Below are 22,651 nucleotides of genomic sequence, written 5' to 3' on the forward strand. Positions count from 1 at the left end.
TATCAATCAATTAACAGCAGAAATTGAATTATCATAACCTATTGACAATTTGGATTGGCAGTTGCTCAGAATCTTTTAAGTTTTCTAAAAATGAAATGATCTTTTAGCCTTTACAAAAGGTATGTTAATTAATATAGTTTTTCCAAACGCTGTGAAAAATTTAAAAAAATTATTTTAGAAATTTAGAAAAACTATCCATCGTTGCATGGAGTATATATAAATTTATTTGTAAATCGGAGTAAATATATCTCATAAAAATATATATAAAAACAATTTACAAACTTTTTAACGCAGAAATAGTAAGATTCATTGTGTCAAGGATCAAACAAGAATGGTGCAGACTAAGTTGCTCAATGTCGGAACAAGAGACGCCCTTCTTTCTCCGCACTACTATATGGCTATTATACCACAGAAGATTTTCTTCACAGGATGAAATATATTATAAGATCGACCTTTGTTGGTAGACGTCTGTATACTCCAGCAGAACAATGTTCTTCAAAGACGTTGGTAGTCACAATGGCAAGGATAAAGGATATCGAGCGGCTGCCAAGGAGTAATAGCCGTAGGGTGGTACCTGGCACCTTCGTCTCCACCTCCACACTCCTTCTCCTTCGGCCCTCCAGGTAGGTCAGGATGTAGTACTTTACCTTCTGGGGTGCGGTGCCGATAGCGATTGGCTAGATAATCGGGATGTTTAGCGCTTCATTATGATAGACCTGCTAAATAGGAATGCAGGACACAAGTTTGTAATTAAATTTTTATTACTTGCGAATTATCCCGTCCAAACCAGTCATGGGCTATAGCCTGAAGGAATAAACTGATCCAAAACTATGTAGATATAGGTCTCTGACCTTGACTCATAAAGTTATTTTGGGATTTTTTATCCCTTCACGGAGCGTAAATTAACATAAACACATAAACATAAACACATACACATAAACACTATTAAAGCAGTAATAATACAAAAATAGTTGTCTTATAACCCACAGCTGGTTTGAACAGAATAATACGTAAGTAAACAATAATCTTGCAAAGAAAACCATTAATTAATCAACTACTAATTATTTAATTAATCAAATAAGTTTTTAATGAACGTATATATTCAAGTCTGAAAAGTTAGTTATTGAGGTATGGAACACTTGAGAACTGTACGTCCTGTTATGGATCTATCCGCCAGGGATCGTGTAGAAAAAAAACAAATTCGTAAACAAATCTAAATAAGCAGAATACGATTGTGCTTTTTGCATTTAGGCCAAAAATATTTGTCATTAATTTTAAAAGTGAATGTTATATAATATTTAAAACCTTAAAACCTCTTATATATATTATTTCAAATGTAATAATATTTTATTTTCTGTTACCCCTCAAACAGCATATGGTAATCGCTTGTTTTTAATTTAATTTATATCCTTTATAAAAAATGCTTTATACCAACTACTGCACGCTTAAACATTAGAGAACTTGCAAACTCCAGTTATTTCGGAGGTTTAAACTATATTATATATTTAGTTAGTGGCCGAGCACCATTCTGATCTATGTCCATTTGAGTCTGATCTATGTCTATTTGAGACATACATCCATTTGTCTTGGCACTCTTAAAATTTGTGACATCGCAAATATTTTCATATAAGAAGAGTTCAATTGAAAGTCACCAATGATTGTTAAATTGACAAAACTGGACCTGGAGTGATCGGTACTCAGTCACCAATACATCTTATTAATTAGTCCAAATATTAAATATTTTGTCTTTCTAGGAAAGAGGGTACCCTCTGGCAGAACGCAGGCCTTACTGTCGACGAACTCTGGAGAATAAGAAGGCGGCGGGTTCAGAACCGACCGCACTCCAGCCTCCGTCCTCAAGAGGGATCCTTCAGTCTAATTAAAAGTGAGTACCGCCGCAGGTTTAGGAGGAACTCAGCTTACCTAAGGGCAATAGAAGATGCCTTGAGGCGAGGACGTCTTCGCCCCAAAAACCTTTTGGAATTAGAAGGTCAGCGCTTTTTCAGCCCCGAATACAGGCATTTTTACATTAGCCACCAACTTCCATCTCGGCACCTTAGAAGGAGATATACGACTCTCAAACCTGAAGGAGACATATATTTTTCTAAGGAGTCTGATAAGTATGCTGGAGAACCAGGTGAAAGAAGGAAGAGCGAACGACGTGGTACCAACCTCAAACCAGAAGGAATATTTGAGTTCTTAAGAGAATACGATTTGTTAAAAGGTGAATTTACTGCGAGACCTAGTCTCCAAAGGCGACCAACAACCTTACACCAAGAAGGTGATTTGGAATTTTCTACTGAGTACGCCAACTTTAAAGGAGAACCATCAAAAAGACCTGCCCTCGAAAGAAGATCAACGAATTTGAAGCTCGAAGGAGATTTAGACCACTTGACAGAAAACACTGATAAGTTCAAAGGTGAACAGGGAGAGAGAAGGGCTCTAACTAGACGAAATACGAACCTTAAAAGCGAAGATTCCGAGGTAATGAAGAGGATTTCTGAGACGGTTGCTCAATATGGTGATCCGGGGAAAGCAGAGAGAGCTGATATCGTAGTTCAGGGAGACAATCTTTACCCAGAAGGGTCTCGGGAGTTCAGGCAGAAATACACTGAAGACTTTGGCCCGAAAAGAGGCGAGAGAGCCTCAGTTCATCCACCTTCTGACAATCTACATCTTGTGGGACCTGCGAAAGGAGACACTGAGACAAAGGCTGAGTACAAGGGTGTTCAAGTCAGTCGGCCTCATATCAACAAACAAAGTGACAATCTTCGCCCAGAAGGATCTATCCTCACAGACACTGAAGCCAAGTCTCAATATAGGGACATTCACCCTACAAGGCCTGTGCTTCACAGGACCAAATCCAACCTAAAGCCAGAAGGAGACTTCGTAAAGACGACTGAGAAGCAAGATGAATTTAAGAACTTCAGCCCAACGCGGCCAACCATCCACAGGACACATACGAATCTCAAGCCAGAAGGAGAGTTCCAACAAATGACAGAGAAAAGAGCCGAGTTCAAAGATTTTCATCCACCGAGGCCTGTCATATACCGTTCCCATTCTAATTTAAAGCCTGAAGGGGAATTCGAAAAGACTACTGAGAAAAAAAACGAGTTCCGCGACTTTCATCCGCAGAGACCTAACATACACAGGATCCCCTCAAACCTCAAACCTGAGGGAGAATTCCAAAGTACTACCGAGATAAAATCGGAATACAAAGATTTTCATCCTACAAGGCCAGTACTGTATCGGACTAAATCCAGCTTGTCCAAACCGGAAGGGGCTTTCGAGAAAACTTCGGAAATCAGGGCAGAGTATAAGGATTATCATCCTAAAAGGCCTGTAATTCATAGGATAGGTGATAATCTGAAACCGGAAGGAGAGTTCCAAAGAACGAGGGAAATAGACGAGTACAAAGACTACCATCCAGGAAGGCCAGTCATCCATCGGACGTCATCACAGCTGAAACCAGAAGGAGAGTTTCAAAGAACAAGAGAGATTGACGAATACAAGAACTACCATCCAGGAAGGCCAGTCATCCATCGGAATAAATCACAGCTGAAACCAGAAGGTGAATTCGAAAGAAGCAGGGAAATCGACGAGTACCAGAACTACCACCCGGAGAGGCCGAAGATATACAGGACTCAGTCAAAACTAAAACCAGAAGGGGAGTTTGTGAGGAGCAGGGAGAACGAGGAGTACAAGGACTTCCACCCGAGCCGGCCTGTCCTCCGCAGGGTCAACAGCCAACTCCAACCCGAGGGGGAGTTCCTCGAGAGGGACACCGAGACCAAGGCGGAGTACAGGGTTAGGACAATACACTCATTATTATAGTTTAATTATTCAACACTTGATAAAATTAGTTTACTACTGTTAAACAGTTATCTTGATTACTAAGGACTAACACTTTTGTTTGTGAGTTCGTTAATGTCAACATTAACTCTAACTTTCACAAACGAGAGAAAACACGAACAGGGAACGTGAACTGCGTTTCGGCCGCATTTTCTCCTTGAAGGGACTCCAAAACTTCCAACACCAAACATGTGGTGCCCATTTAAGGAGTAAATGTTAAATGGCCTGCAGTTTAAGTCCACTTGTTCATCCGATTCATCTTGTTTCGTTGGAACGGACTATTACTTATATTATCTTTAATTTATACAGTACTCAGTTATTATTTTATCTATTAGCTTATTAGCGAACTAAGTCAAATTGAAACTGAAATGGTATAATTATCAACTACGATATTTTTGTTATGTTCGCATGATTGGGTGCAGGGATGAAAATATGAGGCTAATTATTAGTCATGGTGATATTTGTAATAACAGAAATTAACAATTACATTATACTATATTAGTAATGTAATTAATAACTAGCATTGTAAAGTTATGCATAACAACCATCTAAAATTTAATTTTAAGTAAGAAGCTTAGAGAGCCTCAAAACCTGACAGCCTCGTACTTACACAATGATTAGGTGGTAAAATAAATCATAATATATAAATTGATCTTGTCTAGGGATTCAAATTTATTTTATTTTATTTTTAAATCACTCCTATAAAACAATTTAAATCAGTTCAACTGAATGAAAAATAAACCTATCACCTGTTGCCAACTATGTGAACGGAGCAGCAGAAGTTGCATTTCCTTTTTAAATGCCCTCTAGAGATTACATGATATTTTCACCGTAGAAATATATTCACTAGAATAATAAGAAGAAATATACATATATTTTATTTTCATTTTTCTAGATTGTGGAATAAATTATAAAAATGGCAAAACGATTAAAATATAAAAACAAAATAATTGTAATTCCAGTATATATATTTTTTCTTACTTTATGCTTATTAGAACCACATTATATGTTGAAAAAATATCATATAACCTCCCAATTTGGTCTGGATTTGGCATCCAGAACATTTGTTGTCCCGGAACATTTGTTGGAATTTCCGGAGTCTCGTTCCTACACTCCGGAAATTCCGACAAGGGGATAAAAACATAAATTTAACACCTTATTTGTACGTTAATTGGTACGATATTGGCACACAAAAGGCTGTCAGAGTGCACTCAAAAATGCTTTGAACGAAGTGGCGTTTACGTATAAGAATAAGCAAACGTTCAACTTTATTAATAATTTAAATAATGAAAACAATAATTATCATAATAATATTACATTAATCTTAAGTAAATAAATTTTAAAAAAACAAAAAAAAAGACAATTTACTTTTGGGAATACTCTTGTAAAGCAATTTAGAAATATAAAACTATATGAAATGTATAAGCTCGAAATCATAGGCGTTTTAATTTGACTTAGTCCCTTCTGAAATCCATGTCATCATTTTTTAGGATATTAAACAAAATACGATTTCAATACTCAACATTCATCAAATAACTGGGAATCACATCCGATTAAATTCTTATCTGAAAAAAATTATAGATCTCAAATAACACGTCATTCGTTTTATTGAACATTATTTTTTTTTTAGGAAACCGTTAAATGAATTAAACCATTATTGTTATTTGTAATAAGTTAAATACGACACATAGTTTATGGTTGTTAAATGATACTTTCCGATCAATAAAGAACAGAGTGTCATTGAACCGTAAATAGTTGATATGTTACATTAACTACAACTTTAAATTCCAAAAAGTAGACTTAAAAAATTATATAGTTGTTTTTATGGTTTCAAGAGTATTAAGTTTTCATGCCAGCAAAGCTCTAAAATTCGTAGTCCCAATAACTCACCGGTCAAATCAAACATTTACTCTGAAACTGGTTCACTGCAGCAAACTGCTTCATCTAGAATATTACCAACGGTTTCCCTGGTTTGGACGATATGATTGGTTGATGGGTTGATTGAAGACAAATAAACAAGGGGGAATTACCTTACTCTGAGTATTTTGTTTGGTGTAAGCAATTATTTATAAAGGAAAGTAAATATATAATGGAATACAATATTTTTATTTGTATTCTATTACACCATGTAACCAGAGTAAGCTTATTTTGTGTTATAAATAATAACATAAATAAATAAATATTAACATATTATAATAAATAAATATCAAAATTAATAGAAAAATAAAAATGTTTAAATATTGATTTACAATTAACCTAATTTTAGATTAAATACAATTCTTATTCCAATTTTCTTGACATTTACTAACTCCTTATGCCTAGATGTGTGCTCACAATTGAAATAGGTTTACAACTACTAACAAACAGTAACTTATTTCTTCTTGACAGACAAACTTATTTCTCCCTTTTTTGTCTTTACGATCAAAGATATTTTCACCATAAATAAAAAATATTTTATTTTTTCAAGGAAACAATAGACCATTTATAATCATACATCAATAAACTGACCTCCTAAAATCAAATAATTCATAAGTAATTCATTAAGGAAGCGTTTCCCATTTAATAATACAACTTCCAAAGCCTTAAAATTCATTTTAGGTTTAAAAATTACAATTTTTAATTTTATGAGTGTAATTTGCAGTTTATTAATTTTATATTTATACAAAAGATAAAATTTTGACAGAGTTATAAAAAAAAAAAAAAAAAAAAAAAACTTTTTAGAAAGTGATGATAAGTGTTACATTATTTTTTTTTTTAAATCTTACCTAACTAAAATTTATAAATATTTAGGTATGTGTGTATTTGGTGTAAATTGTATGATCAAAAATATATTTTTAATCATACCATAATCTGGAAAATATGACAAAATAAATGAAAATGTAGGAAAATTAATGACATAGTCGACAGAGTAAATGAGTGAGTTGGTTTTAAAATTTATACAAAATATAATAAAAACCCTCAATATTTATAAAACAATTAAGATGACAAGAATACGTAAATTCTGGCTAGTTAATCCATTTCTAAACAAAATTAATTAAATATGATATTGATCAACTATTAATATTGTCATAAAATAACTACAAAGAAATAGAGAAGTTTATTCCTTTCTTTTTTCCTAAGTAGTGCGAAAACCAGAATAAAATATAGTGTCTATTTACCTCATTACAAGAGATTTATTACACTCTTTAAGTTGTTTACTGGCTCTTGAAGAAGTTTGACTTTAAAGACAAATAGTGTTTTAGCCACCACTTTACAGTGCTTGTGGGTCCATTCCAAGTTTTTCTAGAAAACATGTGTCCCATACAACATGTTAGATTGAGTAGAAGTCATTTAAAAGCAACGGATTTATTGTTTGAATTAGCTAATAGCAAATTAAGTTTAAATTAATATGTAATTTTTTTTAAATATTTTATAATATTTATTAAAGAGAATTAATAAAATATGCCACAAATTAAGGACATTAAGTATTAGTGTTCAAATGTTCATTCATATAATATGTACATTGAAGAACAAAAAAAAACATTAAAAAATGTAAAAGATAAAAATAGTGAATAAAAGGAAAAATAGATTTAAATTAATAATAATAATAATAATAATAATAATAAAGAAATATATGAATACACGAAAATAATACCATGCATAGTATAAATAAAAATATTAATCTATATATAAAATGTAATAAAATAAAACTGATCAAATAATAACAAAAAAATTTATGTACAAGACAAAGAAAATTAAATTTAAGTTATAAATTATGTAAATGCACATTCACACATATAAACAGTATTTACATTCTGCCTGGAGAACTTCAATTTGGGTATGCTGATGATTTGGTATCGTGATGGGTAACCCATAATAAATTTGGGTTAGAACCGCAATAAAAACTCCAGTTAGGAACTAGGTCTTGAAATAAATACGGATAAAACCAATACATGGTAAGCAGCAGAAACGCGAGTATTTTCGGTGATATAGATATAGGAGGAAATACGTTTGAACAGGTAGCTATGTTCAAGTATTTAGGTTCTACCATAACTAGAAAAAATTAAATTAATGAGGAAATAAAAACGAGGTTAGAGGCGGAAAATGCTAGTTATTTTTCAATTTCGAAACTCCCTAGCTCGCGCCTACTATCCAAAAACTTAAGTATTATAATTTACAAAACTTTTATCCTTCCCTCTTACACTAAGGCATGAACAGCGCCTTAAGGTTTTCGAAAATAAAGTATTACAAAAAATATTCGGACCAAAAAAGGATGAATTAACAGGAGAATTTAGAAGATTACACAACGCTGAATTAAGGGACCTACACCCGGTAAATATAATTCAAGTTATAGCATTGCGGCGTATAAGATGGGCATGTAAGGTTGTAGGGCTTAGTAACGAGCGAATCCTTAAAATGTTAATTAACACGGTAAACGTCCGAGGGGTAGATCGAAACGTAGATTGCGTTAAAACTGATTTAGTTGAATTGGGTTCGAAGGGGCATCACTGGAAGGATTTATGTAGAGCGATTGGTGGTATCAAGAACTTCTTTTTTTTTATAATAAAAAAAGTTATCGGGATCGAACCTTGGGGTTCTTTAAGCCTTCATTATCATTATCATCATAATTATCACGTTGCGAACTCCGTTCCAGTACTTCTCTAGTATAAAGGGCCAGTGGAGAGTTAGAGTTCTAGAGTCACATATTTGTGTAAAATTAGCTCATAAATTGTACACAATTGTAAGATAAGAATAGGCTTGTAAAAATAGTTATGTTCGCATAAATTATTTATTAACTAGTGTTTCTACACGTGATTCTTCACGTGTTAGGGACGGTTTTAGTCACGCTCTATCTTTCTCTCTCTCTCTTCCTCTCTTATTTTTTTTCTCAGCATAATAATAATTCATTTTACCTTTCATTCATTATTTATTGTTGTTCCTCAACTATTTTTCAAGTCATTGTTAAATATTAAAATTTTTATCATAAATTTTATACTGGTGTAATATAGGAAACACCTGTAGAGGAAGGGTTCTACAGAACATATTAATGGTAGATATTATATGTAATCAAGTTCGCTAAAAAATTGAATGAAAGGATTGTAACTGCAAATATCATAGCTTATAAAAAAAAAGTTTATTTTATTACCTTTTAGGACTTCCACCCAGAACGTCCGATAATCCACAGAGTAAACTCTCAGCAACATCCAGAGGGAGATTTCGGCGGAGAGTCTGAGAATCGGGCCGAGTACAAAGACTTCCATCCTGAACGACCAGTCATCTACAGGGTCCGGTCCAGCCTCAAACCTGAGGGAGAGATCTACGGCTTCTCCGAGCAGAAGACCGAGTACGCCGAGTATCCAGCACAGAGGCCTGTCTTGTACGAGCACGCAAGCCATATAGCAGAAGGTACATTGTAAATAATTGTTGTCATAATGTTTAATATTTCTTTTATAGCTCAGTTAAGTAGTTCAGTAGGTTGTACACTGTATTTGCGATTCCACAACCTCTTAGTCTAGTATGCATTTGGTTCATTATTACAAAATCATTGTTACAAAAACAAGATTTTCGTCGCTAATTCTCTGCCTCCTTCGTGCTTACAATCGTTTTCTCATATGAATTTGGGTTTTAGACTCAAGTTCTCAGTCCATTGGTATATCCTTAAGAGAACTAGTTCTGTTGGAGTTATCAGTCTCTTAGGGAAAAAAAACAAAGGCTCAAATAACTCTTATGATGTATCACTTATTTCAGTCTTTATTTTATCTTTTTTTTTTTTCGTATTCTTACTGACGTAACGTAACCTATATTTTTATGTTTACTTATGTTAATATTTATCTTGATGTATGTACATCGGTTTATATTAATACATATTAATTTAAAATAAGGAAAATAGGAAATAAATTTAAACTAAAATTTAAGATTTAAATATTAATTGATATTCTGAGATTTAGAATATCGTATTTATTGTATTTTAATCAAATCAAATAATTTTGTGTCCATTAAAAAAAATTAACAAAACTAAAAAAAATTAAGTTATTATATGTAATGTTTTAATGACATAATTTGAACTTTACGGTATAAGATTACTGAACCCTCGATAAAAAATAGGGGGTTAAAAGCAAGTAATATAGAAAATGTAAATATAAAATCTTTGTATAGATTTTTTTCTTTATTAAAGCTTGTATAATCAGATATTAAAAAAAATTATATATTTATTTAAAGTCAAAAGTGATTGGTCAAAAGGTTATTGGAACAGTTGAAGACTGAGGTGGACGAATGTTTTATATTACAGGAAAAATAGAAATGCTTTTTTTCAAAAATTATAAAATTTATACCTCTCTATTTTTTTTTCAAATTCATGACATTAAAAATTTATGAAAAAGAAAATTTTGAATGTGTTGGCTTAAACATGATAGCGAAAATTTGTTTGTATAGACTAAAGTTTGAATTTTTCATTCGAATGATTTTTTAATTTTGTAATAATAGATATTTGTATTTTCATAAATCCCTATTTTATTTTATTTTTTTAATTTTTAACGTTCCTAGGTAGAAGGTGATGTTACCTCATTACTGAAATCGACAGAATGATTACAGAGTTGTGTACAATATAGTTTATTCATATAAGGGCAAAAAGATGCAGACTCTATAACATAGTATATACAACTACTCTCTACACACTACTGTTTTAATTGTCTCCTATTGTGCCCTCAACAACAATACCCAAGAACCTCTAACAACTCTGTTCAACTACACTTTAACATTTCTCTAGAATGAATAACTCTTAACTAATCTCTGATATGAGTGCATTTTGCAGTGGGCAAATGTAAGTAACAATATGTACCTTATTGCTACAAAGCCATAAATATAAGTCGTAAAGTGTTTTTACTACTCTTTGTGAGATGAACACTTGAATTATTTATTTATACATCTATATTACTGAAATAAGGGTTCAAATACTTTGTGATAACTATATAATAATAAGCACCTATAGATTTGGGAATACTGTTGAATGACGCATCACTATTCAGTGCAGTAGCTGGATTACAAGACACAGGAAGAGAAGGAAGTAGAGCTGATTTTAACATAATGGCGGTTGGGAATCGATGGCTTGGGGTTTAATTACTGCTTGCGACTACGGACGAATTAGGTTGGGAGGGGGGAAGGTACGAGGGGGGGGGAGACTTAGTCTCCGCTCTCATTTATTCCCCAGCTCCTATCTCGTCTTTGAGGTGTATTAGCTAACAGCTGGCTTAATTAACTGACGAAATTATCAGACCCTTCATTGTACAGGAGGGGGGGGTGTTACTGTTCGGCCGACCAATCTACATTGGCTCGAATCGCTTTTTAACAGGTGTTGTCATATACATAACTAGAATATTGTTTTTACAGATATATAATATATAGATGGCAGTATAGTTACTGGTTTTGTACCGAGATTTTTTAATTTATTTATTTTTTAAACTGGTAAAAATATGATATTTTTCTCTCTCTCTCTCAAAAAAAGTGCTTAAGTTAGTCAGACGTTGTCTGGCCAACTTGCAAAAAAACCGCGACGGATGAAACATCGAGGCAGCCTTATTTCTCACCTAACGGATTCTAAGATTTAACTAAGATCATTTTGCATGCATAAAGCACAATCATGTTGTCAAAATATATTTGATGGATGATTCTAAATTAACAATAAATTTCCTGAATCAAATTTTTAAACTAAAACCGAATCTTAAAAAAATATCTGATTGTTCTGAGGTCAGCAATTAGCTAACACTACCAAACAATAACGCCAAATCTACTGATAAAATCTTATTCATTTTTCCATGACAGTGAGACAGTAAAAAAACTATAACAATAGTGAAATAAACATTATAAAACTACTTAAGACCTAATTGCTATTCAATTATTAGCTTTCAGATCTCACTTCAAAAGCAAAAAGATAATTATGCTTAACAAAATACGAAGAATTTTATATTAACAAAAGATCATTAACTATAACAAGTCAAGACATGGGCCACCCATAGCTCAGTGGTTAAGACAGTCTTACCAAATTGATGTCTATTGGTCGTGCCAGTTCGAATCCGGCCTGGGACGTTGACTTTTTTCATTGAGTGGCGGTCCCACAAAATGAAGAACTTTGACCCCCAACCATGGTTAGGCAGTATAGGACAGTATCCAATGGGAGTCTTGGCCGAAAAAACAAAAAAAAAAAAAAAACAAGTCAAGACAGTGGTGGTTCAAAACTGCTGTTTTTACATTTAAATTTACTTAAAGTTTACAGTGGTAATTTTGGCCAACATCACATTCAATAACTTACTAACCACGTCAAAATTTTGGAGCCCAGGAAATGATTAGGATTTCTCCGTTTTTAGTTTGATTTTTTTTTGCCCACGAATATAATTTTTTATAAATATTTATACAGCATGTAGTCAGTCAGGTGTCAAAAAATAATTAAAATATTTTTGTTTATGCTTTCGATTAATGAGTACAGTATACATTTTTTCTGAGAAATATTCGAATACTTCTAGGTTTTAAGTAATTACATTTATAATTTCAGTTAATTTAATCAGTATCAATTAAAATATCAAAAATATATTGAGACCAGAAAACCGAAGTAAAACCGTCCGAATTTCCACATAATACTGTTTGGTTAAATATATTCGACTTTCTGATCATCATTAACAAACAATTTGCAGAGGTTCTTTCTTCAGTTTCAATTTTGTATTTAAATATTGTTTGGTTTCTCATTATCTAAAAAGGTTAAGATTCATACAATTACTTATTAGTCCACATACCATGACAATCTTATCAAAATACAATACACAAGATGATGCCTTTTAAGTCGGATTTAAGAGAGCTTTTGTTAACATTGAAGGGCCCCAGTTAACAATCAGGCACTACAAAGCACTACAGCAAGTAAGGGCTTAATAAGCAGAGGCAACAGGTTGAAGACACGTCCCTTTGGTGGAACAAACCCCCCAGGGGGAGGCGAAGGGGGAACGAGATGAAACTGGATTATTTTGATTAAATTTTCCGATATGGTGGTGCCTAGTTTAATCAACTCATTTAGGTGAGCTCTCTGATCGGGATCGTTTTATCGAGAAATTGCAAGATGAAAACTCTGCTTAAACCCAAGAGTTCGTCTGCTTAGGCTTTCAGAAGTTTTTATACTGTTGCATAAAATAAGTATTTTTTATATTTTTTACAAGAACCGTGCCTACATGAATATGGTTTTTATCAAATTAAGATTTTTTGTTTTAAATAAATCGTAAAAATATTATAAATAAGGAATGACAAATTTTCTTCTTTATTTTAAAAATAAAAACCCTATATATATTTTTATAACCAGTCGATGCAATACATAAAATTAAATTAACAAAAAATTTAAAATTGCTATAAACTAGAGAATAAATTAAATAAAGTATAATTTAAAACTTTCAAATAAATTAATATGTAACTTCAGATTCCAACTCAGCATACCTCTCCAATAAATCTCCAACAAAAAAAGGTAATGTTTTCTTCACTTATCATTGAATTAAAATTGGGATATTTTCCTAAGTCGACTCGAAACCTTATTCTTTGACCAAATTCAATTGTTTTAATTTCAATGAAAAGACGAGCCTTTCTCTGACTTTTTTTTTACAACAATAAAGTTTAAATTGACTCGATTTGACGCCAATAGAATACCACAAAAAATACTCGAATGCATCTTAAAACTTATCAATATATAAATGTTTTATTTCTCAAATTCAAACCGACATAAGAGTCCGATTTGTGCGATAAAAATAGAAAATTATAATAAAAAATAGAAAATTGATCAGCTGAGTACCGGAGGTACTGTAAATGATTATCTTGATTTTCTGCTACAAGAGTAACAACAAACCATGAATTTTAGACAAATTTGTAATAGAAGAAAACTGAGTACATTTTTTTTGTTCCTCATGCTGAGAGGGAGATTGGCAAATATCAGGCGGGTGTTAGGCGAGGAAGATCTACATGGGATCAGCTATGCACTCTGAGATTGATGTTGGAGAAGGGTAAAGAATAAAGAAAGGGTAAAGATAACCCACCATCTTTATTTATTTAACTAGTTCATCTAATTTATTCGTATTGAGAGGATGACGGTGTTGGCTTCTAAGTGCGTAGTGAGTTTTGGAGCTCCGAGATGCTTTGGTAGCACTTTCTTAGATCAGGTACTAAAGTTATTATGGTTTTTAATTTTCTTATAGTTATAATCGCATGTGTAAAGTCAACATAGCTTTTCCCCCAATGTCACAATCCTTTAAATCGAGAGCCACCATTGCTAAGAAAAGGGGCAATTTTAGCACTATATGAAGAACAATTAAAGACAATGGCAAAAGAGACAATATTGTGGACACTGAGTGTTCCATCTGGCTAAATTGTGTGTTGAATAAGCTGATAAACGACTGAAGTGGTTTAATGTCAAAAATGTTAAAAGAAATCGTGTCAAGAGAATTAAAAAATAATTAAGGAAACCGAAGCGGAATTTCTTTCGGTATAAGTAAGCCCAGGTTAATACATTTAATAAAAACTTATAGATCGGACCTCAAACCTTTACACTTACAATACACAACCAAAATTGTTTTCATTTCGATCTTTGCAAGCAGCAAAACCCTATCTTTTTGCAAGTGTATATATTCCTTGGAACCCTTATTTTTGGTAAAACATTACTTAGATGAACAGTACACCGCTGCTAGCGTAATGCTGTTGTATTTCGTCTACAGGGCTCTGGCTGTGGTTAGTGGTTGTATCCAACTGAAAAGGATAGGAATCAACATCCTTACTTAAAGTGACTTCCCTTCCATATGAAAGAAGAAAACAACGTTAATCACAAATACTTCGTGTGGGAGGTGATTTTCCGGCCATATCACTTTAACCCTTTCGGGTCAAAAAGAAGACGGAAGCCCACCAAAGGAACAATCGCCGTGAAGCCAATAGACAAAGGTGAAGAAGAAGGCGGGTCTTTCTAAATTACAATATTAAACTACTGACTAATTAATGGGTGATTTTTATAACTAGCTTAATGTATTACCCTTGCCGAAGCTCATATTACCGACAAAATAGGAAGAAATAATTTTATGAGTAGCAAGTGTGTGGATTGTGATTAGTATCTACTCAAGTAGTATTCTTTGGTAAGTTATTTTAATAGACAATGTAATCATGAATGCTTCCAGAAGTCCTTTCGTCACTTAGTTAAGCTCTGCCTCTTCGTTTTTCATTGAGTCACGAATCTTTATTACATTTAAGTAATCCGTTTCTGTTCCACTAGGAAATCCATATTGAGCTTTGTATTTAGGTATTAGGTTACCTTTTTTAGATAGGAAGTTTCAATAAAATGAGACAGACGACGCAGGAAGCTAAAAATAGGTCTTATTATGTCGCCTCGAGTCTGGAACTTTCTACCACGAACTTGATTTTGACTTTCCTGAAAGTGTGGAATTCGTCATCGATTCCAACTTATCGAGTCATTCCGTCGAGCAAATGGCGTGAGTTGTTAAAGAGAAGTTCTTCAGTTACTTGAGTTTTGCTGACGTCCAACATTATTCAGTCCTTGAGCAGTCAAAAGAGTTCGCTAGTTATGACCATTTGCGGTTCACACAGGCAGGAAATGTATTCTTTGTTCCCAACCAAAATGCACTGTCGTAATTTTGACCAAATCGTACTCAACTGGAGGATTGGTTGCATAGGGTAATAAATGCATTGGTGGCATATAATGAACTTAGGGATCACCTTCAATTTGGCTGATATTTCAATATTTTTTATAAAATGATGATTTCGAAGATGATGATTGAATGATTTTTTTTTGTGATATTTCAAACAATATTTTTAACATATATTTGAATATAAATATAATGTTGGCCATATTTAATGAGCCTTACTCTGTAATATTATTATTAAGATATAATTGAGCTTAGGGAGATTACTGGAGAACCTTTGAAAATACTCTTAATTGAAGGGGTTAGTGGATGAAGGAGTTATGTTACAAATTGTAAATTTTAAAAAAACAAGTTTTAATTTTTTTTATTGGAGGTTGTTATGTTTTGAAGTGTAGATAGCACCTTCTACATTAAGTTATTAATTGGATTTTGAGGTTAGAGTACCTCACACTAGCTAGGTAGGCACCCTTCATCCAAACTACAGATTCAAAAAATTTAAAAAATGTTACATAGCCCTTTTATCCACTTACCCCTTCAATCATAATATTGAGTTAATTGTTAATTGTGAAAGTCCGTACTTTTTCTCTCTAAACTTTACATTATTCCTCGGATCCATTCCGGGTCTGATATTATGAGTCAATATTTCCCTATGAGATTGTTAAGGTTGCCCTAAGCCACTAGAGATGTTTCCAACTCAACGTTAATTTCACTACTAATCTTATAAATAATTTTTTGTTTAGGATTACCACCACTTTCTGGTAAAAAAATCAAAATCAATTCTTCATACCAGTAGCTCCTAATTCAGTTTTTTAACTTTTGTGATATTCATGCTAACTCAGCGAAACGTTTTTGCGTTGTATTGTTTATTCCCAAACACCTTCTTTAGATTTCTTTAAATTTTCAAATCACAGCCTTTCTAGAAAGAGGATTATATATTTTCTATACTTTCAATCTCCTTCAATATGAACCTTCATTTAATTTTATTAATTTCAAATTTCCAACACTTTTCAGAATGTAAAAACAAAAAAAAACACCACTGTATTCTTAACAATTAATATAATTAATAAATTTACTAAGATAATATAATTTAACCTCAAATACGTAGATTAAAGTATGGGCTGAAAAATTAATAAAGTTTTAGACGTTTATTGGATTTCATAATTTTAAATATAATATAGAACACTGAGCTATATATATATTTTTTCAACGTATATAAGCAAATAAAGAGGAAAACAATAATAAACATATTCACACAATTCGTTTACAGTTTTTATTGATTTAAAGCTTAAAATGTGATTGACACATATTTATTTAATGTGCATAATTAATCAATAAATTTAAAAACTTGGATGGGAGTTTTAAGTCTATTATGTTAGTAATATATGTTAAAGAATTCAAAGTGCAAATTCGTTTTTCAATTTTACATAAGTTAAATAATATTATTAAGTATAATAATAAAAAAAATGCTTACAACAGGTGGTGTAGTGAGCGAAGGGACAGTATTACGCCCAAAGGTTCACCGCTTTGAAGGAAGAGTCGAGATCCGACCAGAAGATAGGGGAAAGACAGCACCCCCAGAAGAGAGGAAAGTCAGCTTTGCTCCAAAACACAGGAGGTAAGCAACCAATGTATTTAACAGTTCTACTTTAAAAGCAATAGTATATGTGTATACTGGGACCAAAACCAATAGGTTTTTGGTTTGAATCTCAGTGCCAGGGTCCTCAAACTAATTAATCCACCACTATTGTATGAAAGACCATTCAGCCTACAAGATGTAACTCATAGTGATGGTGTGTAGTGACTATTCTCCGCCTACCTTAATCAGTTGACAAACAAATCGGATGTGCATGAAATACCATTCCAACGTTGGTTCAAGGATGGAATGCTTGACAGGTATGGGAGAAAAATCTGACCTGCTTTGCCAATTCTTATTAACCGAGTGCAAACAACTTCGGAAAGGACACTGCCGAATTCAAGCCAAATGAACTGATTATAGGACTATGGGTTACTATTGGTGTTCAATAGGAACCAGGGTTCCATCATTTCGTGGAAAAATCGTAATTGTAATTACATTGGTTTAACTTGTAAATGTAATTGGTGACTACAGTTACAATTACATAAAGTAGTTATTATACTGCTTGTAATTGAACTTACCGCATAAAGCCCAGAAAATCTTTTATTTTCAATACCTACCTGTCCATTTGTGGCGTACCAGAATGGGGTTATCCTGTAGGATAAACCTATACTAACCAAAGTGGGAGGATCGAGATTTCATTTCACGGGACCACTATGAAACAAAAATCAACCCGCCCATACCGAATCAACCATGTGTGGCGCCGCTGCAGACATGTGTGAATTCACAATCTCGATTCACTCAGCAACAGCGGCCTCAGCGTAGACTGTGCTTTCACCTATGCTTCCACAAGCAATAAATAGCCCAAGTAGATCCATTGTTGGCTGATGTGCAAACATTTTCACCGAGGACCCTTATATTAATGATCTGTCATTAGTCAATAAAATTTAATTGGCGAACTACTGTAACAATACAGCTGTATCAAGAATACTAATTTTCGCAAACCTAACATATTACAAGACCCCAATATTTTAGAAATCAGAAAAGCTAAGATAAATAGATTTGCTAGCGGACGATCAAATATATATTTTATTTTTCAGCATCTACGAAAACTTATAAGGGGAACGTTATATGTTAGGGTAATCAATAATAGGGTTGAATAATTAGTTATTAGCTAATTTCTACAGCTAAAGTTAATTTTATTTAGTTTTATTTGTCATTTATCTATAGTTAAAATAGTTTTTAGTTGTTCAATTCGAAGCTAATTTAGCTGTAAAAGTAACGATATTTAAGAGTTAATAACTAGATTCATTTCATTTGTTATCGAAACTAATTATGAAACTAATTAGCTATTTCGTGGAAAGCTGCAGAGCTTTGGAAAGAACATCGACCCTCGGTGTCCAACGTGTGGAGTTCCTGAAACAGCAGAACACGTTATAATAGATTGCTCTGCCATGGAAGGACACCGAGCCAGGCTGGACTTTCCCTGGTTGATAGAAGAAGAGAATTATCCCTTCTTCAGGGAGTTTACGGGTGGAAGGAGGTGGTGGCTCCAACTTATTTCACGATGGGGGGCTTGACCCAGGGAAGGGCTTGACCGCCCAACATCGGCGAGCCACCAGAATATGAGGAAGCTGGCCCAGACTGAGACCAGGAGGGCTGGACCAGCCTGGTAACTCCAGACGGATGCAGTGGACAAGGTCCAGCTCCATCAGTAAGGCGCTAAACCTAGCGCTGGGCTGCACCAAAAAGTCATGTAATAATTAAATAATTAATAAAAGAATAAAAAAATAATTGGTGATCTTTGGGAGCAGTGGCATGCGCAAACCTCAGCGCACTACCCCACTGCTCCCGCACCCCGTATGCCAGAAATGGCAAGGGAGGGGTTTACATTAATAAATACATAAATTTTTTATCGATTTTTGAAATGATGAGCCACTGTGCTCAGTAATAAAGAACACCCATATATCCTAGGTTGAATGTATCATAAAATGAGTGAAATACAAGCAGATGCGAGTAAAAATGTACGATTTGAAGAATATTTTTATTTTATTTTTCTACACGAATATAAAGATTTCCAAAACAAAGCAAAAGTTCGATCTACTCTTAGAAATAAAATTACTTCATGTAAGCTTAACCTTGGTTTCTAATGGAGTTTCTTTTTGGGGATGAATTATATAAAACCGAGTATTCTTGATTCTTAAATCAAACAGATCGAAGATGAGCTAAGTTATGTAAATTGAATGCTCAATTTTGTGCATAAACTCACATAAATACATATTCTCACAGAAACTTGTCATCATTGTGATATTCGTGGTATATAACATCAGAAATAGAAGTGGCTCAGAAGGACTGAGGATATTCCTATTCGAGGAGAGATGAGGACAAACTGATGAAAAATTCATGATCTCCTTATTCAGGACCTAATGACCGAAACAGGATTACGTTCTTCGCTATTAAATCGACCATCTACAGTTCGCGGCTCATTTCCTTTTAGTCAGTATTTACACTAACCGGTTAGTTATTGCATTATTTTCATTCGGAAGTAGTTTTATTTTTATCTGCCCTGTATTATAGTATTAATTAATGATTAACTTTTATTAATATATTCTTGTTTGAGAGTGGTTTAGTTTATTTAAAAACAAATTTGATCCTTTTTTCTCAACTTTATTCTTTTCAAAACCTTTCAACGTTTCGACCCTCAGGTCATTTTCAAGGATACCTTTACTTTGTTGTCATTTTCTCTTTTAAAATTCTTAAAAATGCCGGCTAATTACCTTTGTCCCATCTATAACTTCTTCTATATAACTCTTTCTTAAATTTGAAACTTGTATTAACCACTTCTCTTCTTCTTTTCAATTTCAACATTTGCAAATGTAAATGAAAAAAAGTGGTTAATAAGTTTTAAGTTTTAAATTTAAGAAAGAGTTATATAGAAGAAGTTATAGATGGGACAAAGGCAATTAGCCGGCATTTTTAAGAATTTTAAAAGAGAAAATGACAACAAAGTAAAGGTATCCTTGAAAATGACTAGAGGGTCAAAACGTTGGAAAGTTTTGAAATGAATAAAGTTGAGAAAATAGGATCAAATTTGTTAAAAAAAAATGTATTAATTAATGTTATCATTATTATGGTTTCAGTGGTCTTTATTTTTAAATCAATCAATTAGATATAGTAGTCCAAGTCAAACCTATGTCACATACTTCAATACTACACAGTGCAATTCTGAAACCCAAAATTCAAACAATTTTGAGTGTAAACTTTTAGTGTTGGACACTGTACTTTTCTGTTATTTTTCAATATTGAATCCGATATGAGTATTTTTTTTTTTCAACAAAAGAATTAAGTTCTCTTAATGGTTTTTCAATTTCAATTTTTCAATTCCAGGCGCTTTTTAAATATTGCTCTTATCTTAAAGTCTCTCCTTCCCGTTTTAAGCTAATAATTCGTAAGTGATATAGGACCGTCGCTCACCGGGGGCTTAGCGGGGCGGGTCCGGCGGGGAAGGATTGCCTTTTTTTTGTGTTATGATCTCCTCTTGTGAGATTGTGACATGTCGTTCATCGACCAACCTACTCGCTGTAATTGTCCGTTTGAAAAGTCAGATAAGTAAGGCTACCATGGAGGGCGGGAGTGGAGGGTTTTATGTCGTTTTTCAATTTTTCAATTTCAGGCGCTTTTTAAATATTGCTCTATCTTAAAGTCTTACACTGCAAGGAAACTCAGTGTTTTTATGTGAATCTGATACTGAAATACTCTCTTAGTTACGTCTAAAAATATCAGCTACCCGTTTTAACAACGTTTTTATATTTGATATTTGAGTGAGTAAAGTATTTATTTAGTTTTTTTTTTTTAAATATTGAAGTCATACTACAAGTGGACTTGAGTACAAGTGATATGAGTGATCTTTGTTTAGTTCAATCATTTGTAGTATTATTTACACGAAGTAAAAGGATCGTTTTGTTGAAATGAAGAATATTGTTGTGTATGAGATATATTAAGTGCATCTATGAATAATATACCCGTAAATACTAAATATTAGAAAATAAATCTCTACCGCTAGAACCCATGAAGAGTCAGGGATACAGTATTTTGTAATGAAGTACAGTTACTAGACCTACGGTTGTGCAAGGAGGTGAATCACTCTCGACCGTCAGATTTTCCCAGCTACGGGTACTAACTTCATGAAGCTGGTTGGTCCTGGAATCCACAGAGTTGACTTATGAGTACAGACGGATTCGCACCCAAGTCCTTGGAGTCTTCAAGACCTTAGTAGAACTGTGCCTTCACTGATCACTCTCGTTCTCAAATTCTAGATATATACATCATAATCAATTTTTTATGCATGGAATATCATATGTGTTATAAGCATATATACATTTTCTTCTTACAGCACAAGAGACTGCTGAAAAAAAAGTTATTTCACCCTAATTTTTTATTCCTTTAATGAAAACAGCGCGTAATTACTTGTCACAATTGATGAATTTGTTTTGGCAAATATCATGAAAACGAAGATAAACAACTTTATAACACATTAAATTTGATTTAGTTTAATTATTCTGGAGATAAATATTTCCCACAATAAATTCACTAACTACTTATTTCATTTCATGAAATGTTTATTTTTATACAAAAATTGTATCTCGGGAACTACTTAACGTAAACCGCTAAACTAGGGTTCATATTTTATATATACATATATATCATAAATATATTCTACTTTAAATGATGTTCTATAGGTTTCCTAGTGTTGTAGGTAGTTTTAATGATATAGAGCTTGGAATGAAAAATAATTTTTTTTAACGTTTTCAAACCGCCTCCTAACCATGCTTAGTAATTATACATATTTTACATTAAACTAATCATAAATTGGGGTGTAGTGACTGATTTTTTTCTCCTCTTGAGCTCATGTACTATTAAATCATGAACAAAAAAAATGTATTGTCCAATACAATTTATATTATATAAATAAATATTCAAATCCTATACTTAGTCGGGCACAAAAGAATATTTAATATCAATTATTTAGTATCATTTAATAAATATAGGTAAATTTTATACTAAATTTTAAAATAAATAAAAGCTGTCCACCAAATAATATTTAGTCGTAAAATTAAACGAAACAAATAAATGGTTCTAGTTTCTCCTCATCCACCAAAACTTTTTATTATTTAATATCAGTTAATTTAATTACCGATGGATGTTTTCAAAAATATTTGACTTTTTATAGCAAATTTTGGATTTATGGACCACTTTATGCCATTTAAAAATTAGAATTATTTCTATTAATTTTTGTTAAATATATAAAATGGTATCAAAGCAATATTTAATTCTCTTTAAGCGACCTGGACATTATTCTTCTACAGTTAGACGTTAACATATCGTATTTCAGTCTCTAGTAAATCAAAAGATAAAAGTAAACTGGCGTTTGTTTGGATATATTTTTATCTCCTGGAACAAAAGCCGCTATCACACCTCAAAGCCTCTTGGGTTTTTTTCTGATGGCTCTTTGAGATTTGAGGTCTACCTTATTTATAGTATGATGTCTCATTCAACTCTCACATCGTTTCTACACGAAAAA

General features: G+C 32.8%; 1 protein-coding gene across 1 annotated transcript in view; it reads left to right on the forward strand.

The window, feature by feature from the left end:
• The first annotated feature begins 516 nt into the window (after window positions 1-516).
• LOC106677412 (uncharacterized) overlaps window positions 517-22,651 on the forward strand; it is a 30,012-nt gene continuing 7,877 nt past the window's right edge. The window contains exons 1-4 of the mRNA XM_067045599.1: window positions 517-623; window positions 1,755-3,807; window positions 8,985-9,237; window positions 16,974-17,112. Of these exons, the coding sequence (XP_066901700.1) occupies window positions 517-623; window positions 1,755-3,807; window positions 8,985-9,237; window positions 16,974-17,112 (2,552 nt within the window). The remainder of the gene's footprint in view (window positions 624-1,754; window positions 3,808-8,984; window positions 9,238-16,973; window positions 17,113-22,651) is intronic.

The sequence above is a fragment of the Halyomorpha halys genome, unplaced genomic scaffold, assembly GCF_000696795.3.
Source record: "Halyomorpha halys isolate HHAL.00 unplaced genomic scaffold, Hhal_1.1 Scaffold98.1, whole genome shotgun sequence".
Taxonomy (NCBI): Eukaryota; Metazoa; Arthropoda; class Insecta; order Hemiptera; family Pentatomidae; genus Halyomorpha; species Halyomorpha halys.